Raw genomic sequence first — 24,620 nt, forward strand, 5'->3', positions numbered from 1 at the left:
GCCCGTTTCCACACCTATTGCTTGACACACTCAACCACAAACACAGGCCTTGCCCCAGCCCAGCCCCAGGACTTTGACAGGGCTCAGAGTCTCTGGCCTGGGCTGACGAAAGGGCCCTTTTGTCAATGTAGAGGGAGGGGGACCTTGGCTCTGCTTCTCACCAGCCAGGTCAGGGTAGTGCCCCATGCAGACGCCCCACCTCCACGAAGGCCTCCACACAGCGGTCGATGTCCTCCTCACTGTGCACTGCTGAGATCTGCACCCGGATCCGGGCCTTGCCCTTGGGGACCACTGGATAGCTGAACCCGATGACAAAGATGCCTGGTAAGGTAAAAAGGGTCAACCTGGGACTCACCAAAGCCAGACAGCCTTTGGGAGACATGACACATGATTCCTACTCCCCTGAGGGTCACAGAGGGCAAGGGAGGTGCCCAAGGTCTCACAGACATGAGACTGAGTCATGGCCTGGGATTTTCAGCTTGGACAGACAGCTGGTCTAAAGGGGGTAGTAGGGTGAAGGTATGGGGGAGCATTCACAGTATAGGGATTCCCTCCTCTTTTCTCTGAGGACCCATAACCGGTCCCCTTGTCCCAGCTTCCTTACCTCTCTTTAGCATGTCATCTGCCATGCAAGAAGCCAGCCGAGCATCACCCAGCATCACAGGGCAGATAGGGTGACTGGCTCCCAAGATGGTGAAGCCAGCAGCCTCCATCTTACTGCGGAAACTGTGGGCACAAGCTGGGTGTCACAGGTAGCCGGGGGCTGTGGAGTGTTCACACCCACTCCTGACGGGCCTGTGATCCAAGATCTGTGCCCAAGTCTGCAGGATGGACCAACGGAGACAGACGCAGACCCAGAGAGGCAGATGGGGAGCTGGGCAAAGGAACCGGCAGACCAAAACAGAGAGTGAAAAGACAGGATAATGCAAGATGGGGAGACACAAGGTCATTGACAGAGAAATGTACCAGGAAATGGAAGGAAGAGGCAGAGACAGAGAAGAGGGAGGTGGGCGGGCAGGCAGCCCTTGATTAAAAGGGCTGAGTCCCAGTGCAATCTGCTGGGGGCATGGTGTGGGCAGAGGCAGAACCTGTAGGCCTGGGAGGGCACACCGGGGACAGGCCCCTACCAGCTCCCCCACCCCGGCCTGCCCCACCCCTGCCAGGGACCGCACCGCTGGGTCTTGGCTGCCATGGTCTGGATGATGGCATTGCTCTCCATGATCAGGTCCAGGGCCTTGGAGGCACAGCCAGCGACAGCAGGTGGCAGGCTGTTGGAGAAGAGGTAGGGCCGGGAGCGCTGCCGTAGCAGGGACACCAGAGGCCCGGGCCCCGTCGTGTAGCCCCCTGAGGACAAGAGCAGAGGTGAGGGTGGGACTCAGAGGCCAGGTGCCAGAGCCTACCCCGAGCCCCTCCCGAGAGGACAGTCCGTGCTACCCTCTCCGTGTGGTCCCAGGTCTCCCCTCCGCACCTGCCCTGAGACCTCTCCAGGGCCCTCCCTGTGGAAAAGGGGGCCCCAGGGCCATGACCCTGCAGGTACCTGAGGCTCCACCCAGTGCCTTCCCCAGTGTGGAGTTGATGACGGTGACCTGGTCCATCACACCCAGCAGCTCATCCGTGCCCCTGCAAGGGAAGCTGCCTCTGCCACCACTGGCTTCCTGAGTGCCCAGGGGCCATGGGCTGGGTGAGGGGCTGGCGTCCTGGTTTCCCACCCACCCTTAGAAGCCCGACCCAAGGCCCTAGGTGATGCATGCTCCCACCGTCCTGTAGCCCCCAGGAAGCCAGTAGCATGGCATTCATCCACAAAGACCAGGGCACCATATCGAGAGGCAAGGTGGCAGATCTCCCGCAGGGGCGCGATGTCGCCGTCCATGGAAAAGGCCCCATCAGTGGCCACCAGGCGCAGTCGATGCTTCTGCAGGGAAGCCATGGGCAGGTGATGGCTGGTGTCCCAAGTTGGGCCAATCCTCCCATTCTCTATGCTACTTGGGGCTCTAAGAGCTTACCTTGCTCAGGGTCTGGCACGGAGGTGGGCACACAAGCCTTACTGTGTTGGGGCTGGAACATCCTGCCCCTCATCTGTGCCTCCCTGAGCCTTGCCCACCTCTTCCAGGGCAGTCCTGGCCAGTGAGAACAGCTCAGTCTCCCCTGCGAGAGGGAGGGTGGGGTGGGGCCACTTCTATCCCGGAGCTCATCCTACCTTTATGCCCAGCAGGCCCTGCCACACATAAGGTGATTGCTGAAAGTCAAGGCAGCATGGGACAATGGAATAAAGCCTTAGGGCGGAGGGATTTGGGTTCAGCTCTTGACTGTTTCAAACTTTCATGTTCTTTGTCTGCGAGTGCAAAGTTGGTCCCTCCAAGCCTCAGTTCATTCACCAGTGCTGAGGCTGAGCATAAGCCCGGTTCTTGCCTCTGGAACCCTTGGGCCTCACCCCACCTGGGCCTCACCCCACCTGGGCCTCCTGCAGCTTGGCCTCCAAGTCAGTCATGTCCAGGTGGCGATAGCGGTACTTATGGGCCTTGCACAGACGGATGCCGTCGATGATGGAGGCATGGTTCAGCTCATCCGACAGGACTGCATCCTGTGGGGTCAGCAGGGCCTGGAACAAGGCAGTTGGAGTAGAGCGATTGCCCGACCACCTAGGTAGGGGGTTCTCCCTCCCCATGTCTACCTGAGTCAAAATGTCACTGCCATCCAGTGCATTCCTCTGGGCAGGGAGGCATGGAGCCCCTATCTGCCTCTATCTGGGTCCCCAGGGCCCCAGGTCCTGTGAGAGCAGGTGAGAACGTGTTTGGCGAGTACCTGGCCCTGGCTATCTCTGGCCTTCCCACTGACGTAGGTTATCTCCCCGGTGCCCTGGAAGCTGGTCCCTTGCAGGTCCCAGGATTCCTCCTGGAGCACCTACTTGGCCCAACCTTAGCCTCCATAAGAAATGGGCACTAGAGCCTCTAGGAGTGGCACGGACACCCTGCCAGGTCCTCCTCACTGCTCACTCCCAAGCCTTCCACAGCCTAGCAGTCCTCACCAACTCCCACCTGTGCCCTCCCCTCTCCCCACACCTCAAAGAGGCCAGCGTTGGCATCAAAACAGCTAGGATACAGGATGGCATCCTCCCGCTGGTGGAAGCGGGCTATCTTTGCTTCTAGATCCTTGTGGATGGTCTAAAGAAACAGAGTGAAACAGGTGTTAATGCCTGCAGGGTCACATGAAACAAGTCCTGGGGACAGAGGCTTAGAGGGTCACAGACTCATCACAGAAGGCCTACAGCCTTGGCCTCTCCCTTCTTTCTTCATCACAAGGGTTCCCCCAGAGTCAACAGGAACCTGGCAGATGGTTCTCCCTGAGGAATCAGGGGCTCACTCGGTGTCCCTTCCTGGTTGGGCCTTCGTTTGTAATGGGGAGACCCCACTGAGGGGTCCCAATGAGGAATTATGGGTGATGATGGCAAGGGGAGCTGTCTTCCCGACATCAAACGAAGTGCCTTTTTTGGTTGCTTAATGGCAAAGAAAAGGATCACGTAGGTTCCTTTGGGCCTCAAATTCTTATATTTGAAAGCTGTCCGGTCAGGGTGAGGGTTTTGTCGGAAAGTGCCCTGGCTGGGAGTTAGCAGTCCTGCTTCTGACATTCATTTCACCGTCCCTGTTCTGAGAAGATGGGTTATAATAATCACAAGTAGTCAGGAGCCAAGCCTCCTGGGTTAAACTCCTATCATAACCCTTGCCCTAGAGCAAGTCATTTAATTTCTCCGGGCTTCGGCACCCTCACCTCTGTAACAGAGACAAGAATAGCACCTATCACTTATGACTGTTAGCAGCATTAATAAGTTAATATTGGTAATGTTCTTTTTTTTTTTTTTTAAAGATTTTATTTATTTATTTGACAGCGAGAAACACAGCGAGAGAGGGAACACAGGCAGGGGGAGTGGGAGAGGGAGAAGCAGGCTTCCCACAGAGCAGGGAGCCCGATGCAGGGCTCGATCCCAGGACCCTGGGATCAAGACCTGAGTTGAAGGCAGACGCTTAACGACTGAGCCACCCAGGCGCCCCTGTAATGTTCTTAATACAGTACCTGGTACACGGGAAGCACTATAAGTTTCATATGTGTACGTTTATTTTGTAACGTTTATACAATAAAATAATCAACATTTATTGAGCGCTTCTACGTGCCAGGCACTGTTCTAAGCATTTTTGCATGCAGGTGGGGGAAAGGGATGCCCTGAGAGGAAGAGTTTCTTTTGCAACACAAAAGAGGAGCCTGAACCGGCCTTTCTGGTGGATAGCTCTAGGCTAAGAGTGGGCGCAGGGCCCTGGGATGAGCTGAGCTGGCTAAACCAGCCCTGTTGACTGTGGGAAGCAGGCAGTTGGGGTCAGTGCCCAACCCTGGGGACAAGGCACCCCCCCAAACCCCGCAACACCCTCTGTGTACCTGGGTCCCACAGATGAAGCGGGTAGAACTAAGGCCAGCTCCAAACTCCTCCAGGGCCTGCAGACCTGCCTGGATCACCTCGGGGTGGCTGCTCAGGCCCAGGTAGTTGTTGGCACAGAAGTTAAGGATTCCTGAGGTGAAAAAAAAAAAAAAAAGGATTCCTGAGGCGGAGGGCGGTATGGATACAGCAGCTCAGGGCAGGAAAGGGCCTGGAAAAGCGTCAGTGCCAGGCCCTGGGGACTTAGAGAGGAAACGACCCTGGATTCACCCTTGAGAAGGCAACAAGCACACAGTATGACCCACTCTGGGGCAGAGGTCAGGATGGGGGAACTAGGGGCCGCTAGGAGGTACTGAATCCGACAGCTACAGGAGAGGGAAGCTTAGGAAAGGCCCCTCAGAGTGGTGCCTTAAAAGGTAAGTTTAGACCTGGCTCTGAATCACGTTCCACCCAATGAGGAATGTAGCCCTCCCTCACAGGCTTCTCCTGTCCTTGCAGACTATCAGCAACCCCTCACGTGGGCCTTGGCTCCCTTGTGGGTAAAAGAGAGCTGGCTCAGGTGCCCACCGTGGTCCTCAGACTCCACACAGCTGACTTTGCTGCCTGGTACAGAATCACGTGCCTAAAGTGTGTGGATGTGGGGGGTTTCTCTGAGACCTCAACTCCTGATTTATAAAGCCCAAAGTGAACACAGCTGACATGAGTGGGAAACTGAGGCCTGTAAAGGGCAAAAGCAAGATGAGAACCTCTGTTTCCTCTGTTTCTCTGAGACCTCAACTCCTGATTTATAAAGCCCAAAGTGAACACAGCTGTCATGAGTGGGAAACTGAGGCCTGTAAAGGGCAAAAGCAAGATGAGAACCTGTTTCCTCTGTTTCTCTGAGACCTCAACTCCTGATTTATAAAGCCCAAAGTGAACACAGCTGACATGAGTGGGAAACTGAGGCCTGTAAAGGGCAAAAGCAAGATGAGAACCTCTGTTTCCTCATTTCCCATCTTTTGACCTGCTCCAAGCTTCCCCCAGGCGAGGGTGGGGAGGGAGGCAGAGATTTTTGGGGACCTCGGTTTACAAATGAGTACAACAGCACCAAGGATCCCAGGCCTATTTCCTGAGCAGAAGGTGGGTTTGGGAGCCTGTTTATAACCAGCACCACCTGGGGCCCAGCACAGACAAGACAGGTGGTGACCACTGGTTAGATAGGCATGAGAAAGGCCCAGTGGACCAATTCATGGCGTGACTCCTGCAGCAGCTGGTGGCCCCTTACTCGCTGTGACTCTGGCCAGCAAGTTAGCTTCTCTGACCCATTAGCTGACCTTCCAGCTCCAAAATACAGGAGGACCTGGACCAAAGCCCAGCTCTGCCTGCCGCCAGCAGGGGCTTTTGGGCAAGCCATTTCACATCTCTGAGCCTCAGCTTCTTTGTCTGTACAGTGGGAGTAGTTATTCCCGAGTTTGGAGGTTTGCAGGCGCCCCCGTGCAGCAGGTGGTGGAGACCTGCACAAGAAGCAGCTCCAGAAATGCAGGGCTTCTCGCCGCCGCCTCCCACCACCCTTCCTTGAACTGGCCCGGTGGGAGCCAGCTGGGTGTCTCTCTTTTTCTCTCACGTTCTCACAGGACCGGGTCTCACTCCAGCCCTACCCTCTGAGTCAAGAAGGTGCTCAGCAGCAAATCACCTCCCTCCGTGGAAACAGGTTTAACTAGGTTACAGGTAACCCTGGGAAGCCGGAAAGTCAGCCTGATGGATTGGGAACGGGGCCAGCGGCTACGCGTGCAGATACTGCCACCCGCCCCCTGCCCCCCGGCCCTCCATTCCAGCGCCGGCCTGGAACAAGGGTCTTCGAACACCGGCCAGGTCCGACAACTCCCGGGAGCGGGGAGTTACCTCCGGAGACGCCGTCCACGTGGATGCGCGGCCCCTGACGGGACGTAATGACCCGCTCGCTCTTCCAGGTGCCAGCCCCGCGGATCGCTTCCAGCTCTTCCTCCAGGACGCCACGCAGCTGGGTCAGCGCCGACTGCGCGCGGCGGCCGCGGGGGACTGCGGACAGAGCAGCGTGGAGCACACGACCGGCCCACATGGTGCCCCCCGTCACCCGAGCGCTCAGGCCGGCCCAGGGGCTGTGCGCACGGCGGCCAGCGCCCGGTCCCGTGGCCGGCCGGGGGGTGGGGAGAAGGGCGGGCCACGGCAGCCAATCGGAGCGAGAGGGCCGTTAAAGGGGCGGGGAGGCGGGCCCAGCGGTGGGTGGGCGGGGCCTGGCGGGACCGGCAGAGGATGAAAATGGACTGGTGTCTAAGTTGTGACTGGAACGCACCGCGTGGGGGAAGAAGAGGCGACCCGGCGGAGGGTGGCGCGCCCCAGGGCCCAGCCCACCAGACCCCCACCCTACTCCCATCCCCTGCCTACACACCCAGCGCTCGGAAGGAAAGGGGGTGCACCCTGGACCCCAAACGCAAGACCCTAGAAGCAGGCAGAGGCACGCTCTGTACTCTTCAGCCCCGTTTCCCGGAACTGTCCCTCATTCGCAGGTGCAAACGCCCCCAGGATTTCACCCCAGCTTGCCTGCCCGATTGCTCCGCATTCGCCTCCAGTCTTAAAAGTGAGGGAAAATGCACCGCTCAGGTTTTTTTCATTTTTCAATTTTATTTTAAAGTTTTTAAAATTACAAAGACCTCAAATTCTTCCCGGCACAAATAACACTTGTTTAAAAAAAAAGAAAGGGGGGGGGAACCACGCGCAAGTGCGCATTTTCCTATATTATTAAAAATAAAAGACGACTGTACAGGTTTTTTTCTCCCAGCTCCCGGGTGTGAAACGTTAAGTACTAGCCCTAGATACGTATATATACATATACACACATACACACAGACCTAGCTCTGTGAAACTACTTAGCAATTCAAAATTGACTGCAGTATGTCTTACTGTCCACTCCCCGCCCATTCCCCCTCCCCCATCTACAACTACTTTTTATAAAAGACTCAGAAGTAAAGACGTCGGGAGGTTTTTAAGTGGCAGGTGGCAGAACTGAGCCCCACCAGGCCACCAAGCAAAACCACCGCTTTCTCATACAGGAGGAACCAAAAACCAGGGGAAAAGGAAAAGAGTCCTCCTATGATACAATCCAATTATGTGGAAAGACCCAAGTTTTAACAGGGCACACTGAGGCACTTGGCTGACTAAATCCCCACCCTTCCCCCAAAGTTTCCACTCCCGTTTAACATGAGACTTTCTGAAGCCACAAAGACACCCCCCCCCCATGGCTAGTTTCCAGCTGACTGAGAGAAGCCACTGCTTCCCAGACCAGCTGTCACTTTGACCCCCCCTTCCCTTCCCTAGGACAATAGGGAGGCCACAGGAGCAAACTAACAGTGAGAAGGAAACTGGATTTGGACCCCCCACTGCTCACTATTGGAAGGTGGAAGTCAGCCCGGAGAGTGTTTTTTCCCACCTCCCTCCTTTGCCATCCAGCTGCTGCCACCCCTTCCTTCTCCCCACCAAGGTTCTGGAACTCTCACAAGGGGTGTGCAACCTAGAGAAGGCTGGCTCACCTTAAAGATACTCCTCCAAACCTTACCATTTCCGGGCTCCCCCCCCATCCAGTTGGAACCAGCGGCCTTGCCCATTCTCTCCCACCCCTTTACCTTCATATTGAACAAACCATCCAACCAAACAAAACACACAAACCCACCCAAGTCCCTAAACCCATTAAGTAGATTAATAACAAGTCAACGAAACAAAACATAAGTACATTCTCATCATTAGAGATGAGATTTGTTGTTGCTGTCCTTGCACGATTGGTTAAGGAAAAATGAATTATTCCCTAATTTCTGAGGAATCCAAATTCGCTTATGAAGTCAGAACAGAAAGGGCCAAGGACTGCAGATGAAGATCAAGAGAGAAGAAAAGAGAAAAGTATTTACAGAAAATAGGAGACAGGCAGGAGTGTCCACAAGAAAAGCCTCATTGTCACTTCTTCTTGCCGGCCCTCTTGGCACTGGACTTGGCTTTGGGCTTCACTGGTTTGGCCTTCTTAGGCTTGGATGCCTTGACTGGCTTGGCCTTGACAGTCTTGGGTTTTTTGGTTTTCTTGGGCGTGGCAGCCGGCTTCTTCTTGGCCTTCTTGACTGGGGTGGCTTTGGGCTTCTTGCTTGGGGCTTTGGAAGCAGCCTTCTTGGGCTTGGCTGCCTTCTTTGGCGTGGCCACCTTCTTGACTTCCTTCTTCGTCTTCTTGAAGGCCACTGACCTCTTGGGCTCGTCACTTTTGGCCAGCCGGAAGGACCCTGAGGCACCCACCCCTTTGGTCTGCTTGAGGACCCCAGTGGTGACCAGGCGCTTGATGGACAACTTGATCTGCGAGTCGGCGTTCTCACCCACCTTGTAGTGGCTCTTGATGTACTTCTGGATGGACTGGCGCGAGGAGCCAGCGCGGTTCTTCTCCGCCTGGATGGCAGCCACGATCATGTCTGAATACTTGGGGTGGTCTGTGGACTTCTTGGAGGCCTTGGCCCGCTTGGGCTTGGCCGCAGGGGTGGACGTGGAATTCTCGGTCATGGTGGCCTGTCTGGTCCTGCTGTTGAAGGAGGCGCCTTCAAAAGGGCCAGCCCTCGTCGGAGGCCCAGGAAAGCCTTACTCGGGATCCGCTCTGGCGCTCCTCCGGACTCCCGGGCCAGTCCGGGGCCCGGCTCTCGGGGACCTGGCTCGAGTCGCGAGACGACTCGCCGGGCCGGCTCTGCGTGGCCCAGCCCCGGCGGTCTGTCGGTCGGTCTCGGCGCCCGGCTGCGGCTGCGGCTCCGGCTCGGGCTCGGGATCAGGCTCGGGCTGTGCCTCCACCTCCTCTGCCTCCCTTTTCCCAGCTCCGCGTCTGGCGCTCGGGCGGCGCATCCGGGTATTTAGCGGCGGCGGGCGGACCGCGGTGAGGACAGGGCTGCTGGCTGCCTGCTCCCGGCCCGGAATGGCGCCGCGCCGCCGCCATCTGTGTTTCTTCCGCCGAGCAAATCCGACCTTTACCCCCGGCCCGGGCCTTCCCGCTCCCCGCCGCCGCCCGGGACCGCTGCCTGGCTCCCTGGGCTCCCCCGCCGGGCATCCCGCCGGCCCGGCCGCCGCCCCCCGCGCCCGCCACGCGCCCCAAACGGCGCCGAGGACCGCTGGTGCGCCTGCACATTTCCCCTTTGCGGGGGGCTGGCTCTGCGGGGCCGGGGAGCCCGGGTGCAGGAAACCCCCCGTAGCAAAGCTCCCCCCTGGGGCTACCGGAGACCCCGCTCCCGGCCCGCGGCGGGACCCCCCAGCCCGGCGGAGCGGCTGGAAAGCGGCCCCAACTAACACACGCTGCCCCGAGCCGGGCGACTCCCAGCCGGGCCGAGCCGGGACAGGGGGGAGGGGTCGCTCCCCCGGGGTCTGGTCACCTCTCGGGGGTCATCCCGCCACCGGGCCCCCCGCACCTCTACCTCTTCTCTGTCCTTGGGGCCCCTAAGCAAACTTTCCCTGGAAGAGTTGGAAGGGCACTTTCAAACTTTGTCCCTTCCCCCTCCTCGGCCGGCTCTCCCCCAGCGTGCCCCCTGACCTCTGTGTGGAGGTTCTTTCCTGAGGCCGAACCCCCACTACTGCCCGGGACCCTGGAGGGAATGAGGAGAGGGCTCCCGAGTTCTCTCCTTTCCTCAAAGACCCCCACATCGCCCATATATCCTAAGAGGGAATTCATTTATATGCCTCTCTCAGCCTAGGAGTTTCGGGGTCTCAGAGGCAGAACCTTGCTGCCCCCACCCCTGAGGCAACCCTGGGGGTCAAGTCCCCCTCCCAAGATCCCTTGAAGGCAGTGTGTGGGGGGGTCTGCAATGGAGAGACTGTCACAAAGCCTCCAACAGGAGGCTTGTCCTGGGGGCCCCTGGGATGAAGAGAGGCCCTGAGTGCTTTGGGAACTTGGGAAAACGGGGCCCTGGGGGAGAGGCGGAGGAGGGGGTCGCGTTCCTTGGGTCCTGACTAATCCTCGGAAAGTGTGCAGTTGTTCAGGGAGCGGTGGCCGGGACCACCGCCATTTTGCTGGGAGGATGCGAGGTCTTTGTTAAAATGTATACCTCTTTTCCGTGCTGCTTGGCAGGTACAGATGAGGCGAACAAGGGGCGTCACCGTCTGAAGGGAGTCTTGAGGGGCTCCGAGGGACTTTCGGGGCCCAGAGGCCAGCAGAAGGGACCCCAGAGTTCCTAGGACCCCTTGTCAATGACACACATCCTAATCACGTGCAGGGCCCGCTTGGCTGGGACCCTGGGTTGAGATTCTGGGATGCTCCCTCCCTAAGCCCCCTCCCACAACAAATCCGCTTTTATTCCCCAAGCAGAGAGGCAGGGCACACTTCATTGAAACAATACCCTGGGAGTGGGGGTTTATAGCTGGTCAAAATGATGAACGTGTCTCTGGTACGGTCCGGGAGTTGTTTGCAGACACTGGCTGTTGGGGAGGGGAGAGGGGGATGGTTGGAGGGTTTAGGTGGGGGGTGGGGGGTCGTAGCTGCGGGTGGGGGGTAAGGGCTCCTACTGGACTTGGGGAGTCTCTGAGGCCAGGGAAATTAATAGGTTTCCCCCACAAACACCAAAGGGTGGATTAATCCAAATGATTGGGAGGCGGGAGAGGGAGGCCTGAGACTCTCTATCAGATGCCTTCTCCACGGCTTATCTTGGTGGCACAGGCAGGGAAGGGAAGCCACGAAGGGCCAGGTTAGTTCAAAAGGTCAAGGTTCTTATTTGGATGATGTCAATTACCCCGAAGTTTCCTGATTTGAAAACACAACATTCTGGTGGATTCGTTTTAGTTATTTACAAAGACAATTCTGGTTCCCACTAAGATCTGGAGGGGGAAATAGGCAATCCAAATAGCCACCCCCGAGTCTGAGATGTGTACACACCCCCCACACGCCACACCCCCCACCCACGCCACGGCCCTGGGTGTCTTAAAATAAGGACTAGATGAATCCTTTGGCACGATGATGAAACAATTTTATTTACACAACGCCTTACAGTTGGCAAAGTGCTTGCTCTCCACTCGTTTCTTGATTCTTTGCGCCTCCAGCCTGGGGAGGCAGCCAACGTAATCACTCCCCAGATTATCCCCATTTTACCGTGGAAGCTGCGGGATTCGGAAGGATAGATAATGGGGGCACACGGTGAGGCTCAGCTCCCGGCGCCCCCAGGTCTTCGCTTCATTTTGTAGCCTCACATCCCATATCCCTGCCCATCCCAGAGACCTGTAAATTCTCTCCCGGAACTGAAGCCAGAAATGGACGGATGGGTGGCCTCGGAGTCGCGGGGGCTTCCCGCCAGCTGCGGGATTCACCGCCCCAACCGCCCCCCCCCCGCCCCAGTTAGGGAGAATTGGAGGAGAAGGGAGGGGGCCGGGAGTTGGGCGCAGAGTCCGAGATCAAGGGGGACAAGATGAGGAAAGGCTGCCTCCAGATTGGCTTTGCCTCACCTCGCCTGGCTGACACTGCAGGGCCTGGGGTCTTCTTGACTCCGGCCGGGACCCCCACAGGCGGCTCTCCGGTCCGCACCAAGCGCCAAGCCGTTTTCCGGCCGGCCGACTGCGAAACTCCCCCCTCCGCCCGCCCCCTTTTACGCGAGCTCTTTAAAAACCCGGGAGCCACAGAGCTGCAGGCAACTCCTCCTGGGAAATGTAGTCCCCCGGGCGCCGAGCCCCAGCACTCTTCCCCATCCCGCTTCCGTCCGGGACCCTCTCGAGCCTCGGAACCGCCCGTGCGCGCCCGGCGCGGGGAGGGGGTCAGACATCATCTGTCCAGTCACGCGGGGAGGGGCCCAGGCCTCCCCGCTGTTCTTCCACCTGTCAAAAAAGGCTTCAGTGTTTCCACCTGTAAAAAGGTGAAAGGCCATCATCTGTCCTACCTACCTCTGGGGTTGTTGTGAGGGTGGAATGAAATCCTGAATGGAAAAGTGTAAATTGCATTAGAATGCCAGGGGTCAAGTTTTTCTAATGTTCATATGTTTGCACGTGCCAGCCATTATTAAGCCCTTGGTACACACATAGCATCTTCATTTTTCAGAGAGGAGGTCTAGAATGACTGAGTGAGGGCGCCTGGGTGGCTCAGTCGGTTAAGCGACTGCCTTCGGCTCAGGCCATGATCCTGGAGTCCCTGGATCGAGTCCCGCATCGGGCTCCCTGCTCGGCGGGGAGTCTGCTTCTCCCTCTGACCCTATCCCCTCTCATGTGCTCTCTCTCATTCTCTCTCTCTCAAATAAATAAATAAAATCTTTAAAAAAAAAAAAATAGAATGACTGAGTGACTTGTCCAAGGTGAGTCAACCTGAAGGAGGGTGAGAGGGGGATGCCCCCAAGCCAGTGACTCCCACGGCACCACCTGTGCAGGACAGGCACTCATTCTGGGCTTTGGAACCTTAGGGTATTCACTTGATAAAATGCCCCGCACTGGGGTAGTCAGTGGGATATGGCTGTGAAAAAGGGATAACAGATTCCTGCCCTGGTGGAGCTGACATTCTAGTTGAAAAGATAGATAAGGGGCTCCTGGGTGGCTCAGTCGGTTGGGCGTCTGCCTTCGGCTTGGGTCGTGATCCCAGCATCCTGGGATCACGCCCTGCATCGGGCTCCCTGCTCCGCAGGAGGCCTGCTTCTCCCTCTCCCACTCCCCCTGCTTGTGTTCCTTCTCTCACTGTGTCTCTCTCTATCAGGTAAATAAATAAAATCTTAAAAAAAAAAAAAGATACATAAGCAATAGACCAGATAAAGAAGTCAATTATACAGTGTGTTGGAAGGCCATAATTGCAAAGACAAAATTAGAGCAGGATAAGTGGGAGGTGATGGGCAGTGGTAAAAGGAGGTGGTTTGCAATTTTCAGTGGGGTGGTCAGAGAAGGCCTCATTAAGAAGCTGACATGTGAGCAAAGATTCAAAGGGGGTGAGGGAAGGAGCCATTCTTATTCTTGGAGGAAAAATCTTCCAAGCAAAGGGAATAGCCCGTGCAAAGTCCCTGTGATGGGAGTGTACAAGGTGGCTGAATTAAGGGGGACAGCAGGAGGAGATGAATTTTTAAAAAGGTAAGAGCTGGGGAAGTAAAGGAGGCACAGGTCAGCTGGGGGTTTGTGGGACTTGGCTCTTATTTGAATAAGATGGGAGCCATGGGAGAGTTTTGAGTGGAGGAGGACATGATGGGACCCACAGACAATGGTCAACCCCGGTTAACTCTGGTTGCTCTGTGGAGAAGAGGCTGCAGAGGGCAAAGACAGAAGCAGGGTGAGGAGGTGGTTGTGATAATCCAGGTGAGCGGTAATGGTAATTTGGCCCAGGTGGCAGCAGTGGAGGGGATGGGAGGTGGTCGGGTCTTAGGGCACCCCAAGGACTTTGGCTTGAACACTGGGAGACAAAGCTGTCGTGAACTGAGGGGGGAAGACTGAAGGCAGAGCAACTCGGAGGGGTCTGGCTGGGTAAGGTTGGAGATGTCTCCCAGATGGGTGAGTGGAGATGCCGAGAAGGCAGGTGAATAGGAGAATCCTAAGTCTGCAGGGAGAGAGTCTGAGGTCTCAGATGCACATATGGGAGCTGTCAGCAGACGGCTGACAATTAAAGGACGAGATCAGAGGGAGAGCAGACAGAAAGACAACGAAGGACCGAAGGACCGGGCCCAGGGATACTGACAGGACGAGGTGGGAGTGAGGAGGAGGCACCAGCAGAGGGGACCAAGAAGGAGCCGCCAGAGAGTTGAAAGGCAAACCCGGGGAGGAGGGGTGTCCTGGAGGCCAGGGAGGAAGGACAGTGTATCAGGGTGGGGAGGGAAAAGGCCACCTGTCCAATGCCATAAGCCAGGGCAGCAAAAGCCATCATCTGGAGAATGAAGATGGGTGACCAGAGGATCTCCCAGAGCCCTTCCAGCTCCCTGGGACTCAGGTAGGGCTGGGGGCGGAGGGGGGGTTGGGCCACAGGTTCGGCCCCCAGCTTTTAAACATCTTTCCTTCAGGGACAAGAGAAAATAAGAGCCTTGGCAAGAGGCCGGAGATGAGGGAAGATTTCCCAGAAGAGGACACAGGAGCTGGGCTTTGAAGGAGAAACAGCTTTTCCACAGGTAACAGCGGCCAGTTGGTGGAACAGCAGGAGTGGAGGCGGGGCCGGGGCCCGCAGGTGACTGTGCAGGCAGAAGTGAGGTGACCGAGCGGCTCAAGCAGAGATCCAGGCGGAGTGGGATCCAGGCCTCATAGCTGGGCAGAGGGGGCATGGAATGTTTTTGCGCAGGGGAAGGGGTGCATGTGACACGATCAGGTCGGCATTTCTGTTATGTATGTAGGTAAGTAAGTAAGCAAGCTCTGCACCCAATGTGGGGCTTGAACTCCGGACCCTGAGATCAAGAGTCGCAAGCTCCTCCGCTGAGACAGCCAGGTGCCCCCAGGGTTGGCATTTTAGAAGGTCCTCGGGCTGCAGCCTGATGGTGGCCTGGAGGGCGAGGGTGCTATCAGACAGGTGTGGGGCAGTCACACCAGGTGCAGGGATGGAGAGGGGGGGCTGGATTTCAGTGACATTGAAAAGGTCAACCCAACAAGTCTCCTGGAGAGAGAGATGAGGGCGAGCAAGCTGAAGGTGTCAATAGGGGTGTCAGTATATGGACTGTGGTGGGTAGGGGAGAGGGCAACTCTGGCCACATTGGGCTTGCAGAGCCTGGAGGGCTCTGGGTGGAGGTGTCTGGAGGCTGCTGGACGAAGAGTCCGGGACTCAGGAGAGAGACTGGAGCTGGAGACGAGGAACTGGAAGGGTTTGCAGCAAAGTGCCGCCATTCTCAGGGGAAGTGTGGAGAGAGAAGTCCATGGCTCCTGAGATTCCAGCAGGTCAAGATCAGGGGGCTGAAGAGGAGCCAGCCAACAATGTTGGGAAGGTGGGGTGAGAGCCAGGGCAGAACGATGACCCCCCACTCCTCTGGAAATCTTAGCCAAGCTCAAGGCTCAGCCCCTGGACTGTCTCCTCCCTGAGGCTGCGCTGACTCCCCAGCCTTCCCTGTCTTGCCTTGTAACTCAGTGCTTCCCATACGGAGGCAATTTTGTGTCCCCAAGGACATTTGGCAATGTGTGGACACAGTTTTGATTGTCCCAGTGGGGGACTGCTTCTGGCATCTAGTGGAGAGAGGCCAGGGATGCCTGTCGCTTAAATGCCCTCCAAGGCACAGCCCAGCACCCCCTGCCCCCAACAAAGAATTGTCCAGAGTGCCAAGGTGGACAAACTGTATATAGTCAGAGAAAATCTGTGAAGTCCGGAGTTCCCTGGGGAGGTGGGGGGATCCTGCCTCACTTGTCCTGTCGGTCCCCAAACTGAATATAGGAGTTTTCCTATCAGAGCCGCTCAGAGGATATTAACAGACACAGTGTGAGCTCGGATGAATCCTGCCCTGGGATGGACAGCACCTGTCAGTGTGCCAAGCACTGGCCTAACTTTAGACTCATTAAATATTTCTAGCCGTGCTGAGGGTGGACTGTTAGTGTCCCCGGTTTACAGATGGGAACACTGAAACAGAGAGGTGAAGTAACGTGCCCAAAGTCACACAGCCAGTGAGCGGCAGAGCTGATTTCAAACCGAGGCATATCTGGCATCAAGTACCTACCACTTTGCGCAGCTGCTTCTTTTTAAAGAGCACACACAGAAGGAAATGAGCAATGGGTGAGGTCCTCGGGCCAGGCTGATGGCTCAGGGGACAGGGGCCCTGTCACATCACCTGTGGCCATCCTTCCTTCTCTGGGAAATTCACCGAGTGAATAGATTATCACCATTGTCCTTAAGTCAGGGAGCCCTTACTTAATTTCATTGAACGAATGATGTGTCTCTTTTAAACAGATTATCCATATTACATGGGGAGAGAAATGTCTGCAGATTTTTCTTTCTGGTGAGAAATCCTTTTTTTTTAAAAAAAAGATTTTATTTATTTATTTGAGAGACAGATAGTGACAGAGACAGTGAGAGAGAGCACAAGCGGGGAGCAGAGGGAGAAGCAGACTCCCTGCCGAGCAGGGAGCCCAATGTGGGGCTCAATCCCAGGACCCCAGGATCATGACCCGAGCCGAAGGCAGACGCTTAACCAACTGAGCCACCCAGGCGCACCTGAGAAATCCTTCTTCATTTAAGGTGATGCTCACTACTTTCCATGTTTCTCTTGCTTTTATTTTTTTTAATCATGGTAAAATACACCCAACATAAAACATCCATCTTAATCATTTTTTTTTAAATTTTATTTATTTGACAGAGAGAGACACAGCGAGAGAGGGAACACAAGCAGGGGGAGTAGGAGAGGGAGAAGCAGGCTTCCCGCGGAGCAGGGAGCCCGATGCGGGGCTCGATCCCAGGACGCTGGGATCATGACCTGAGCCGAAGGCAGACCCTTAACGACTGAGCCACCCAGGTGCCCTGGTAGCTCTATTTTCAACTTTTTGAGGAACCTCCATACTGTTTTCCAGAGTGGCTGCACCAGCTTGCATTCCCACCAACAGTGTAGGAGGGTTCCCCTTTCTCCATATCCCCACCAACATCTGTCATTTCCTGACTAACGACTGAGCCACTCAGGCGCCCCCATCTTAATCATTTTTTTTTAAAGATTTTATTTATTTATTTGAGACAGAGAGCACATGAGAGGGGGGAGGGTCAGAGGCAGAAGCAGGCTCCCTGCCGAGCAGGGAGACCGACGCGGGACTCGATCCAGGGACTCCAGGATCATGACCTGAGCCGAAGGCAGTCGCTCAACCAACTGAGCCACCCAGGCGCCCCATCTTAATCATTTTTAAGTGTTCGGTAGTATTAAGTATATTCACACTGTTGTGCAACCAACCCTCCAGGGCAAAATCAAAGCCCTGTCCCCATTAAACAGCTCCCTGTCCCCTTCCCCGAGCCCCTGGCCACCCCCATGTTACTTTCTGTCTCTATGAACTTGACTCCTTCAGGAATCATACAGCGTTTTGTTTTCTGTGACTGACATCACTCAGCGCCATGTCCGCAAGGTTTATCCATGTTGTAGCATGTGTCAGAATTTCCTTCCTTTGAATAATAATCATTATTGATGGCTGGACAGTATTCCATTGTATGTATGTATCACATTTTGTTTATCCATTCATCCACTGATGGACTCTTGGGCTGCTTCCACCTTTTGACTATTGTGAATAATGCTGCTATGAATACGGGTGTATCCATGCTTCCTTTAAGAGTAGAGAAGATTTTGCCCCGCAGTGCCCCAGATGAGGTCAGAGAGTTCTGCCTGGCCGGCTCACTTCTACCCTGGGGAGAGGGAAGAAAAGAATAAGGGTATAAACTCCTGCTGCACTGTAGCGAATTGCCCCAAACGGGGTGGTTTGAAACACCACAAAGGAGTCAGCAGATACGTGTTCCTTCCGGCTGTCCTGTCCGGGAGAATCTTTTTGTCTCTTCCAGCTTCCAGAGTCTGCCCGCATTCTTTGGCTCGTGGGTTTTTTCTATCTTGAAAACCAGCAATGACGGGTCAAGTCTCTTTCATGATGCCATCTCTCTGGTTCTGACTCTCCCCCCTCCCTCTTCCCCCACTTAAGGACCCCTGCGATGACCCTGGACCACCTGAATAATCCAGGCTCATCTCCATGTCAAGATCAGTTTAACTCCCCTGTTGGCATTGCAGCATAACACGTTCAGTTTGTGGGGAGCAGGCCTTGGACATCTTTGGGGAGCCGTTAGTCCTCTCACACACGGTTACCCACACACCTAGGGGGTGCAAGGGATGGGGGATGGGAACAACATCCCTCCCCATCTGCTGTGGCACCGAGTGTGGTCCAGCTCCTGGCCGGGGCTGTTCCGTGTTCCAAGAAATCTCATGTGGGCAGAGAGCTAGGGGCAGGGTGGATACTCTCCATTCATCTCACAGCAGTGCGACCGGTAGGGAAGAAGGGGACATTTGTAAAAACCCATGGGCTGGACTCTGTTAGATTTCTGGTGTCCCCAAAAGTCATTTGATTTTCAATTTAAAGAGTCTAAGCGACACCTAGCCAGGTGGGGGTGAGGGGCAGCTCCTATTTCTGGCAGGTCCCCAGACAATGAGTTACCCCAGAACCTTGTTGACAGAAGGGGACCCAGCCCTCCAGGGTGTAGCAGCCAGCCCTCCTGAGTGACGGGACCACCATCCGCTGGCCCCTTCTTCCCCCCGCTTCACCCCGTCCCTCCATCTCCAGGTCTTGTTTTCTTTTCTTCTGAGGACCTCGTTCTCCCATCTGCCTCATCTACCTCAGAGTGTGAGCTTCGCCACAGCCTGTCCAAGTCAAAGCCCTTCAGAAGAGGAGGAGGCCCAGGGGTGCCAGAAGAGAGGCGCGCTTGGCCCCTCGAGGCTCAGAGTCCCGTGGTGGGGGCAGCATTGATAACACTGCAGACTGGGATTGCGCGGAGTTCCGAGCAGGCAAGCGGCAGGGGCTGTGAAAGGGGGTGACCGGCGGGTTTATGCAGAGCAGGTGCCAGCGAGGGCCGTGTGGCCGGATAGAGACAGTGCCCGGGGCTGGCAACTGTCGTCATTCCGTGTGGTCATGTCTTTGTCGACGGCGCAGCTGCTCAGGGGCCTGGCAGGTCTCACCCGGAGGCTCCCGGTGCAGCGTGCCCAGATCCATTCCAAGCCTCCGCGGGAGGAGCTCCGGACCATGGATGTTGCCGTTGGGCTCACCTCCTGCTTCCTGTGTTTCCTCCTGCCATCGGGCTGGGTCCTGTCGCATCTGGAGAGCTACAAGAAGCGGGAGTGAAGGGGGCTGTCCTGTCCCTCACCCTGTGACCTGACCACCCCTGGCCTCTCCTGATCATGTCTGCTGCATCCCTGGCTGGTCTTCCCGGGATCATGTCCTTCAATTACAGTGACCTCTTCTGCAGTCATGACCTCTCCATTTCTCCATGGTGACATCCTGGGACCACATATATTGGTTTATAAGGCCCTACTCTGTAGGGCCCTCCTTGTAACAATAAAGTCTATTTAAACCTTGAAAAAAAAAAAAAGAGAGACAGTGCCCGGGGGGGTGTGTGTGAGATGCCTGCAGAGAGGTGAGCCACCTGGGGCACGTGGGGTTCGGGGCCACAGCAAAGGGCGTGGATTTGGTTCTAAGTGCACTGAGAAGCCACTGCAGAATTTTAAGCTTAAAATTTTAAGTTTCTTTCTTCCTTCCTTCCTTCCTTCCTTCCTTCCTTTCTTTCTTTCTTTCTTTCTTTCTTTCTTTCTTTCTTTCTTCTTTCTTTCTTTCTTTCTTTGAAAGATTTTACTTATTTGACAGAGAAAGACACAATGAGAGAGGGAACACAAGCAGGGGGAGTGGGAGAGGGAGAAGCAAGCTCCCCGCGGAGCAAGGAGCCTGATGCGGGGCTCGATCCCAGGACCCTGGGATCATGACCTGAGCCGAAGGCAGACGCTTAACGACTGAGCCACCCAGGCACCCCTTAAGTTTCCTTAAAGAGTTAATCCAGTTATTTTTTTTTTCAGATTTTATTTATTTGAGAGAGAGAGAGAGAGAGCATACGCATGAGAGGGGGGAGGGGCAGAGGGAGAAGCAGACTCCCCACTGAGCAGGGAGCCCGGGGACGTGGGGCTCGATCCCGGGACTCCAGGATCATTACCTGAGCCGAAGGCGGATGCCCAACCGATTGAGCCACCCAGGTGCCCCCAATCCAGTTATTTTATTTTATTTTATTTTTTTAAAGATTTTATTTATTTATTTGACAGAGAGATAGAGCCAGAGAGCACAAGCAGGGGGAGCGGCAGAGGGAGAGGAAGAAGCAGGCTCCCCACTGAGCAGAGAGCGCTACGCGGGACTCGATCCCAGGACCCTGGGATCATGACCCGAGCCGGAGGCAGACACTTAACCATCTGAGCCACCTGGGTGCCCCCCCAATCCAGTTACTTTAAAACACAAATTTAAATTATGGCAAACATCATTCATGCAAGAGAGTATGCACCATCTATACACAATTCTAAAGGTAATATGGAAACAAAAATCTGTGTTTCATCTCTCAGGTTCACTTACTCAACCCTACTGGTCCCTCAGAAGCCCTCTCTGTACCCCTCCCTGGTCACATCTCCGTGACCTCTATCCTGAATCCTGTAAAGAATTCTCTCGTTTCTTCTTTATAGTTTTCCCGTATATGTATGCATCCCCATACACTATAGAGCTTGGCTGTGCCTGGTTGGGGAGCCATATACAAATAATGTCACGCCGCAGCTCTCTTTTCTGTGACCTTGAGATGGAAATTAGCCGGATTATCCATCATTGCAGCTTTTAAGATGGAAAGAGCCCACAAGCCTCCGAGTTTGGAACAGTATATTTTGAAGAGTCATCCATGTTGCTGCAGGTAGCTGTGGTTCATTCATTTTTGCTCCTATGGTCAGAGCACATTCTGGTTGTATAGGGCTTGAAGTTTACCATTTAGTGGGTCCTTTTAAAGATATATAAAATTAGAATACAATATTAGGTAAAAATTAATTTATATTTAGAATGAGAAAGGAATTCACAACAATGACAATTTTTTTAAAAGCTGATAAATAGCATAAGCATCCTATACTTCAGAAATGTATTTTTACTAATCATCTGAGCCACACTGCTGGTGTCCCTCTCAGGCCTCACAAGGGACTTTGGGACTCCTCACAGGGCCTTGCCAGGGGTTTTGGCAAGGAAGGGACCCTTTGGTGAGGTCAAATGCCCAGGGAATCCATCTCAGGCTGTGGTCTGTTCCACTAGAGGAAAAGGCCACAGTTTGTTCTCCTGGCGATAGAATATTCCTGAAGATGTCCATGTCTTCATCCCTGAACACCGTGTATGTATTCTGTTACGTAGCAAGGAGGAAGTAAGGTTGCAGATGGAGCTAAGGTTGCTGATCTTGAGATGGAAATTAGCCGGATTATCCATCATTGCAGCTTTTAAGATGGAAAGAGCCCACAAGCCTCCGAGTTTGGAACAATTTTTTTCTTTTCTCCCTTCCTCCCATCTTCCATCTTTCCTCTTTCTTTCTTTCTTTTTTTTTTTTTTTTAGATTTTTATTTATTTATTCATGAGAGACAGAGAGAGAGAAGTAGAGGGAGAAGCAGACTCCCAAGGAGCAGGGAGCCCGATGCGGGACTCGATCCCAGGACCCTGGGATCATGACCTGAGCCGAAGGCAGACGCTTAACCATCTGAGCCACCCAGGTGCCCCTCCTCTTTCTTTCTTTTCCAGAGATGAACATCTATTGAATACTGGGTGCATACATATGCTCTCACATTTAACTCTCACACAAAAACCTATATAATGGGTATTATTTAGTGATTTGTAAAGGGAAAAGTTCAGGTAGGAACTCTGGTCTGTCCACCCCCCACACCTGTCCCATCTTCAAAATGTCCAATCCTGACAGAACTCAGGGTGTCTGTGAGCCACGGTTCCCCCGAGCTACCCCTCTTGGACTGCTTGGTTCCAGGAGGCCTCTGGAAGCTGGAAAAGGCAACAACCAAATCCTCCGCCCAGAGCCTCCCAGGAACAGCCATCTGCTGACCCCTTGTATTAAAGCCCAATGAGACCCAGTCCGGGCTTCTGAGCTCCAGAACTGTGAGGTGATAAGTTGTGTTGTTTGAATCCACCAAGTTTGGGACAATTTGTTATAGCCGCCTCAGGAAACTCATACGCTACCGCATTGGTTGGACAGTTGCGTTGTTTCCAGTTTCTTGGGTCTTGCTTTCCAGACAACGTTGTGGTGACTTCTCGACAGCGAGTATCCTGGGGCAAACAGGAAGGAATTGCAATATGAGTGGCTTCTGCTTTACCAGCTGGTACCAGCTACTTCCCACAGGTTGCAGAATGGATGGGGGGTTAGGGAAGGGCGGAATGCGCGTGGCCAGGCCCTACAGGGCCATCTCAGCTGTGCGGGTACTGAATAAAGAGCCGGGCCTGGAAGGGGAAAGAAGGGGCAAGTGTGAGAAATATTTAGGAGAACAAGTCCACAGGGCTTGCTAAAGGGGTTGTTGTTGGGGGTGGGGGGTGAGGGAGGAACCAGAAAGACTCCCAGGTTCCTGCAGCAGAAGCAAGGATGGAGTGGGTCCTGAGATGGTGGTGGCCAGGGATTCTGACACCAGGACCTTTGCTTGGCCGGCCTTCCCCTTTCCTGCCCTAACTGACATCTCTCCTGATCCCTCCTCATGCTGTGGAAGCTGACCTCTCACTGGCTTCTCCCAAAGTAGGAGAACAATCACAATCCCACAGGGACTAAGAGCCAAATGATGGAGAGAAATACAAACACTCCCGGGACAAAGGAACAAAAATCCAGGTGATGGGACGCCTGGCTGGCTCAGTCAGTAGAGCATGCAACTCTCCTCTTTTTCCTTTCCCTTTCCCTTTCCCTTTTCTTTCTTTTTCTTTCTTTCTTTCTCTCTCTCTCTCTCTCTTTCTTTCTTTCTTTCTTTCTTTCTTTCTTTCTTTCTTTCTTTCTTTCTTTCTTTCTTTCTTTCTTTCTTTCTTTCTTTCCTTCTTTCTGGGTTGGGGCAGTGGTGTGGGAGAGAATCTTAAGCAGACCCACGCTGAGTGCAGAGCCCTGACACGGGGCTCGATCTCACAACCCTGAGATCATGACCTGAGATTATGACCTCAACTGAAATCAAGAGTCAGACTCTTAACCAAGACTGAGCCCCCCGGGCTCCCCAGAGGATGAGACTCTTGATCTCAGGGTGGTGAGTTCAAGCCCCACACTGGGCACAGAGCCTACTTAAAAAAGAAAAAAATGCACAGTCAAACTTCAACTAACTTCCTAAGATTTAACGTAACAGGGGACATCGCCAAGGAAAAGACTAAGGCTTTTGACCTCACAGAGATGGTTTAATCTGCTGCGTGGATGCCGTCCTTTGGAGGGCTCTGCGCCTCTTACCCGGGGGCAGAGGCTGCCCGTGTAGACACGGCCAGGTGGCTATGGAGTGTGACTTGAGAAAAGCAAGAGAAGAAAAATGTGTCTGTGGGATCTCATTTTTATAGAATAGGCAAATTGGAGAGTTCCCATCTATATTAGGCATAAAATAATAGTTCACGCTTATTGAGCAGTTTCTATGTACCCACTGTGCTGAGGGCTCTATCCATAGGTCCTGATGCATTGGATCTCCTGTTGTTGTTCTAACTTCCTTGGACAGATGGGGAAGGAACTTGCCTAAAACAGGTCTGGCACCCTGCTCTTAACTAACTGTCAAAGCCGACCCTCCCTCCCTTAATCTGGAAACAAAGTGGGCAAGTTTGCCTCTGGCCTGGGGGAGCCCCAGGAGGGATGAGCTCTGGTCCCCAAGCTCTCCCTTGAGCAGGTGAGTGGGTCAGATTAGCTGCCATCTGAATTGCGACAGTCCTGACCATAGGACACTTATGCCTCAAAAGAGGGAATATGCTCTGCGGGGAAAAGGGGCGTGGACAGGTGACCCAAGCCCGGGGCCAGAGGCGGGCATTTCACAATGCCTGGGGGGGGGGGCGGGGGACAGACACCACGTGTGGCTTGGGCCAGAAGCCACGCCCGACCCACCCTTTCTGGTGTCATTCCCACTTCAGGGAGCGAGGACGGGCGCTAGTATGAACGAGAAGGCTGTAACCTTGGGGCCCACAGGCAGGCAGGACTGGGCACTGTGAAGTGAGACTGGCCTCCTCTGGACTGAGTCATCCCCTGGGATTCTCAGACTATTCTGGAAGAAACCTCAAGAGGGTGACACTGGGCTGCTTCTTTTTTTTTTTTTTTTTAAGATTTTATTTATTTATTTGACAGAGAGAGACACAGCAAGAGAGGGAACACAAACAGGGGGAGTGGGAGGAGAAGCAGGCTTCCCTTGAGCAGGGAGCCCGATGTGGGGCCCAATCCCAAGACCCTGGGATCGTGACCTGAGCCGAAGGCAGACGCTTAACCAACTGAGCCACCCAGACACCCTGACACTGGGCTTCTTACCAAGAAATGCATGCTGGTGCATGAGAGATTGGTTTAAAAAAAACCAACGGCGCAGCCCTGGGACCAGCGTGGTTCTCCAAGCTGGGCAAGGGGGCCATGGATGTGTGTGCACTTACCCTCACATTATTGCCGACCGTTTCCTCTGACAGGGGGACCGGGGTCATGGTGGGCTCTTATTTTTTACTTTATACAGTTCTAGTTTGTTAAACTTGTAATTTAAAATAGTTCTATATTGTTTTATTTTGGCAAACAATAAGCACTTATTTTGTAGAAAACAGAACCTTCATAATGTCCAAAAGC

The 24,620-nt window shown here is 54.4% G+C and overlaps 3 protein-coding genes across 3 annotated transcripts; 1 reads left to right on the forward strand and 2 right to left on the reverse strand.

Moving 5' to 3' along the window:
* Positions 1-6,592, reverse strand: GCAT (glycine C-acetyltransferase). The gene is made up of 9 exons (XM_045872559.3): positions 6,305-6,592; positions 4,426-4,556; positions 3,060-3,161; positions 2,453-2,599; positions 1,758-1,912; positions 1,538-1,620; positions 1,173-1,344; positions 605-726; positions 1-321 (listed from the first exon to the last, which is right to left on the reverse strand). Exons 1-9 carry the CDS (start codon positions 6,498-6,500, stop codon positions 170-172), a joined length of 1,260 nt encoding a protein of 419 aa, XP_045728515.1. The 5' UTR covers positions 6,501-6,592; the 3' UTR covers positions 1-169.
* A 449-nt stretch (positions 6,593-7,041) lies between these two features.
* On the reverse strand, positions 7,042-9,333 carry LOC123843269 (histone H1.0). The gene has a single exon (XM_045872560.3). The coding sequence runs from the start codon at positions 8,969-8,971 to the stop codon at positions 8,387-8,389; it is 585 nt and encodes a 194-aa protein (XP_045728516.1). The 5' UTR covers positions 8,972-9,333; the 3' UTR covers positions 7,042-8,386.
* Positions 9,334-18,893: 9,560 nt separating this feature from the next.
* LOC123837743 (cytochrome c oxidase subunit 8A, mitochondrial-like) lies at positions 18,894-19,394 on the forward strand. The gene has a single exon (XM_045866911.3). The coding sequence runs from the start codon at positions 18,938-18,940 to the stop codon at positions 19,145-19,147; it is 210 nt and encodes a 69-aa protein (XP_045722867.1). The 5' UTR covers positions 18,894-18,937; the 3' UTR covers positions 19,148-19,394.
* Positions 19,395-24,620: the final 5,226 nt, after the last annotated feature.

This window comes from Mirounga angustirostris, unplaced genomic scaffold (genome assembly GCF_029215605.1).
Source record: "Mirounga angustirostris isolate CCGP_5_RB_7025 unplaced genomic scaffold, mMirAng1.0.hap1 SCAF_5, whole genome shotgun sequence".
NCBI classification, from domain to species: domain Eukaryota; kingdom Metazoa; phylum Chordata; class Mammalia; order Carnivora; family Phocidae; genus Mirounga; species Mirounga angustirostris.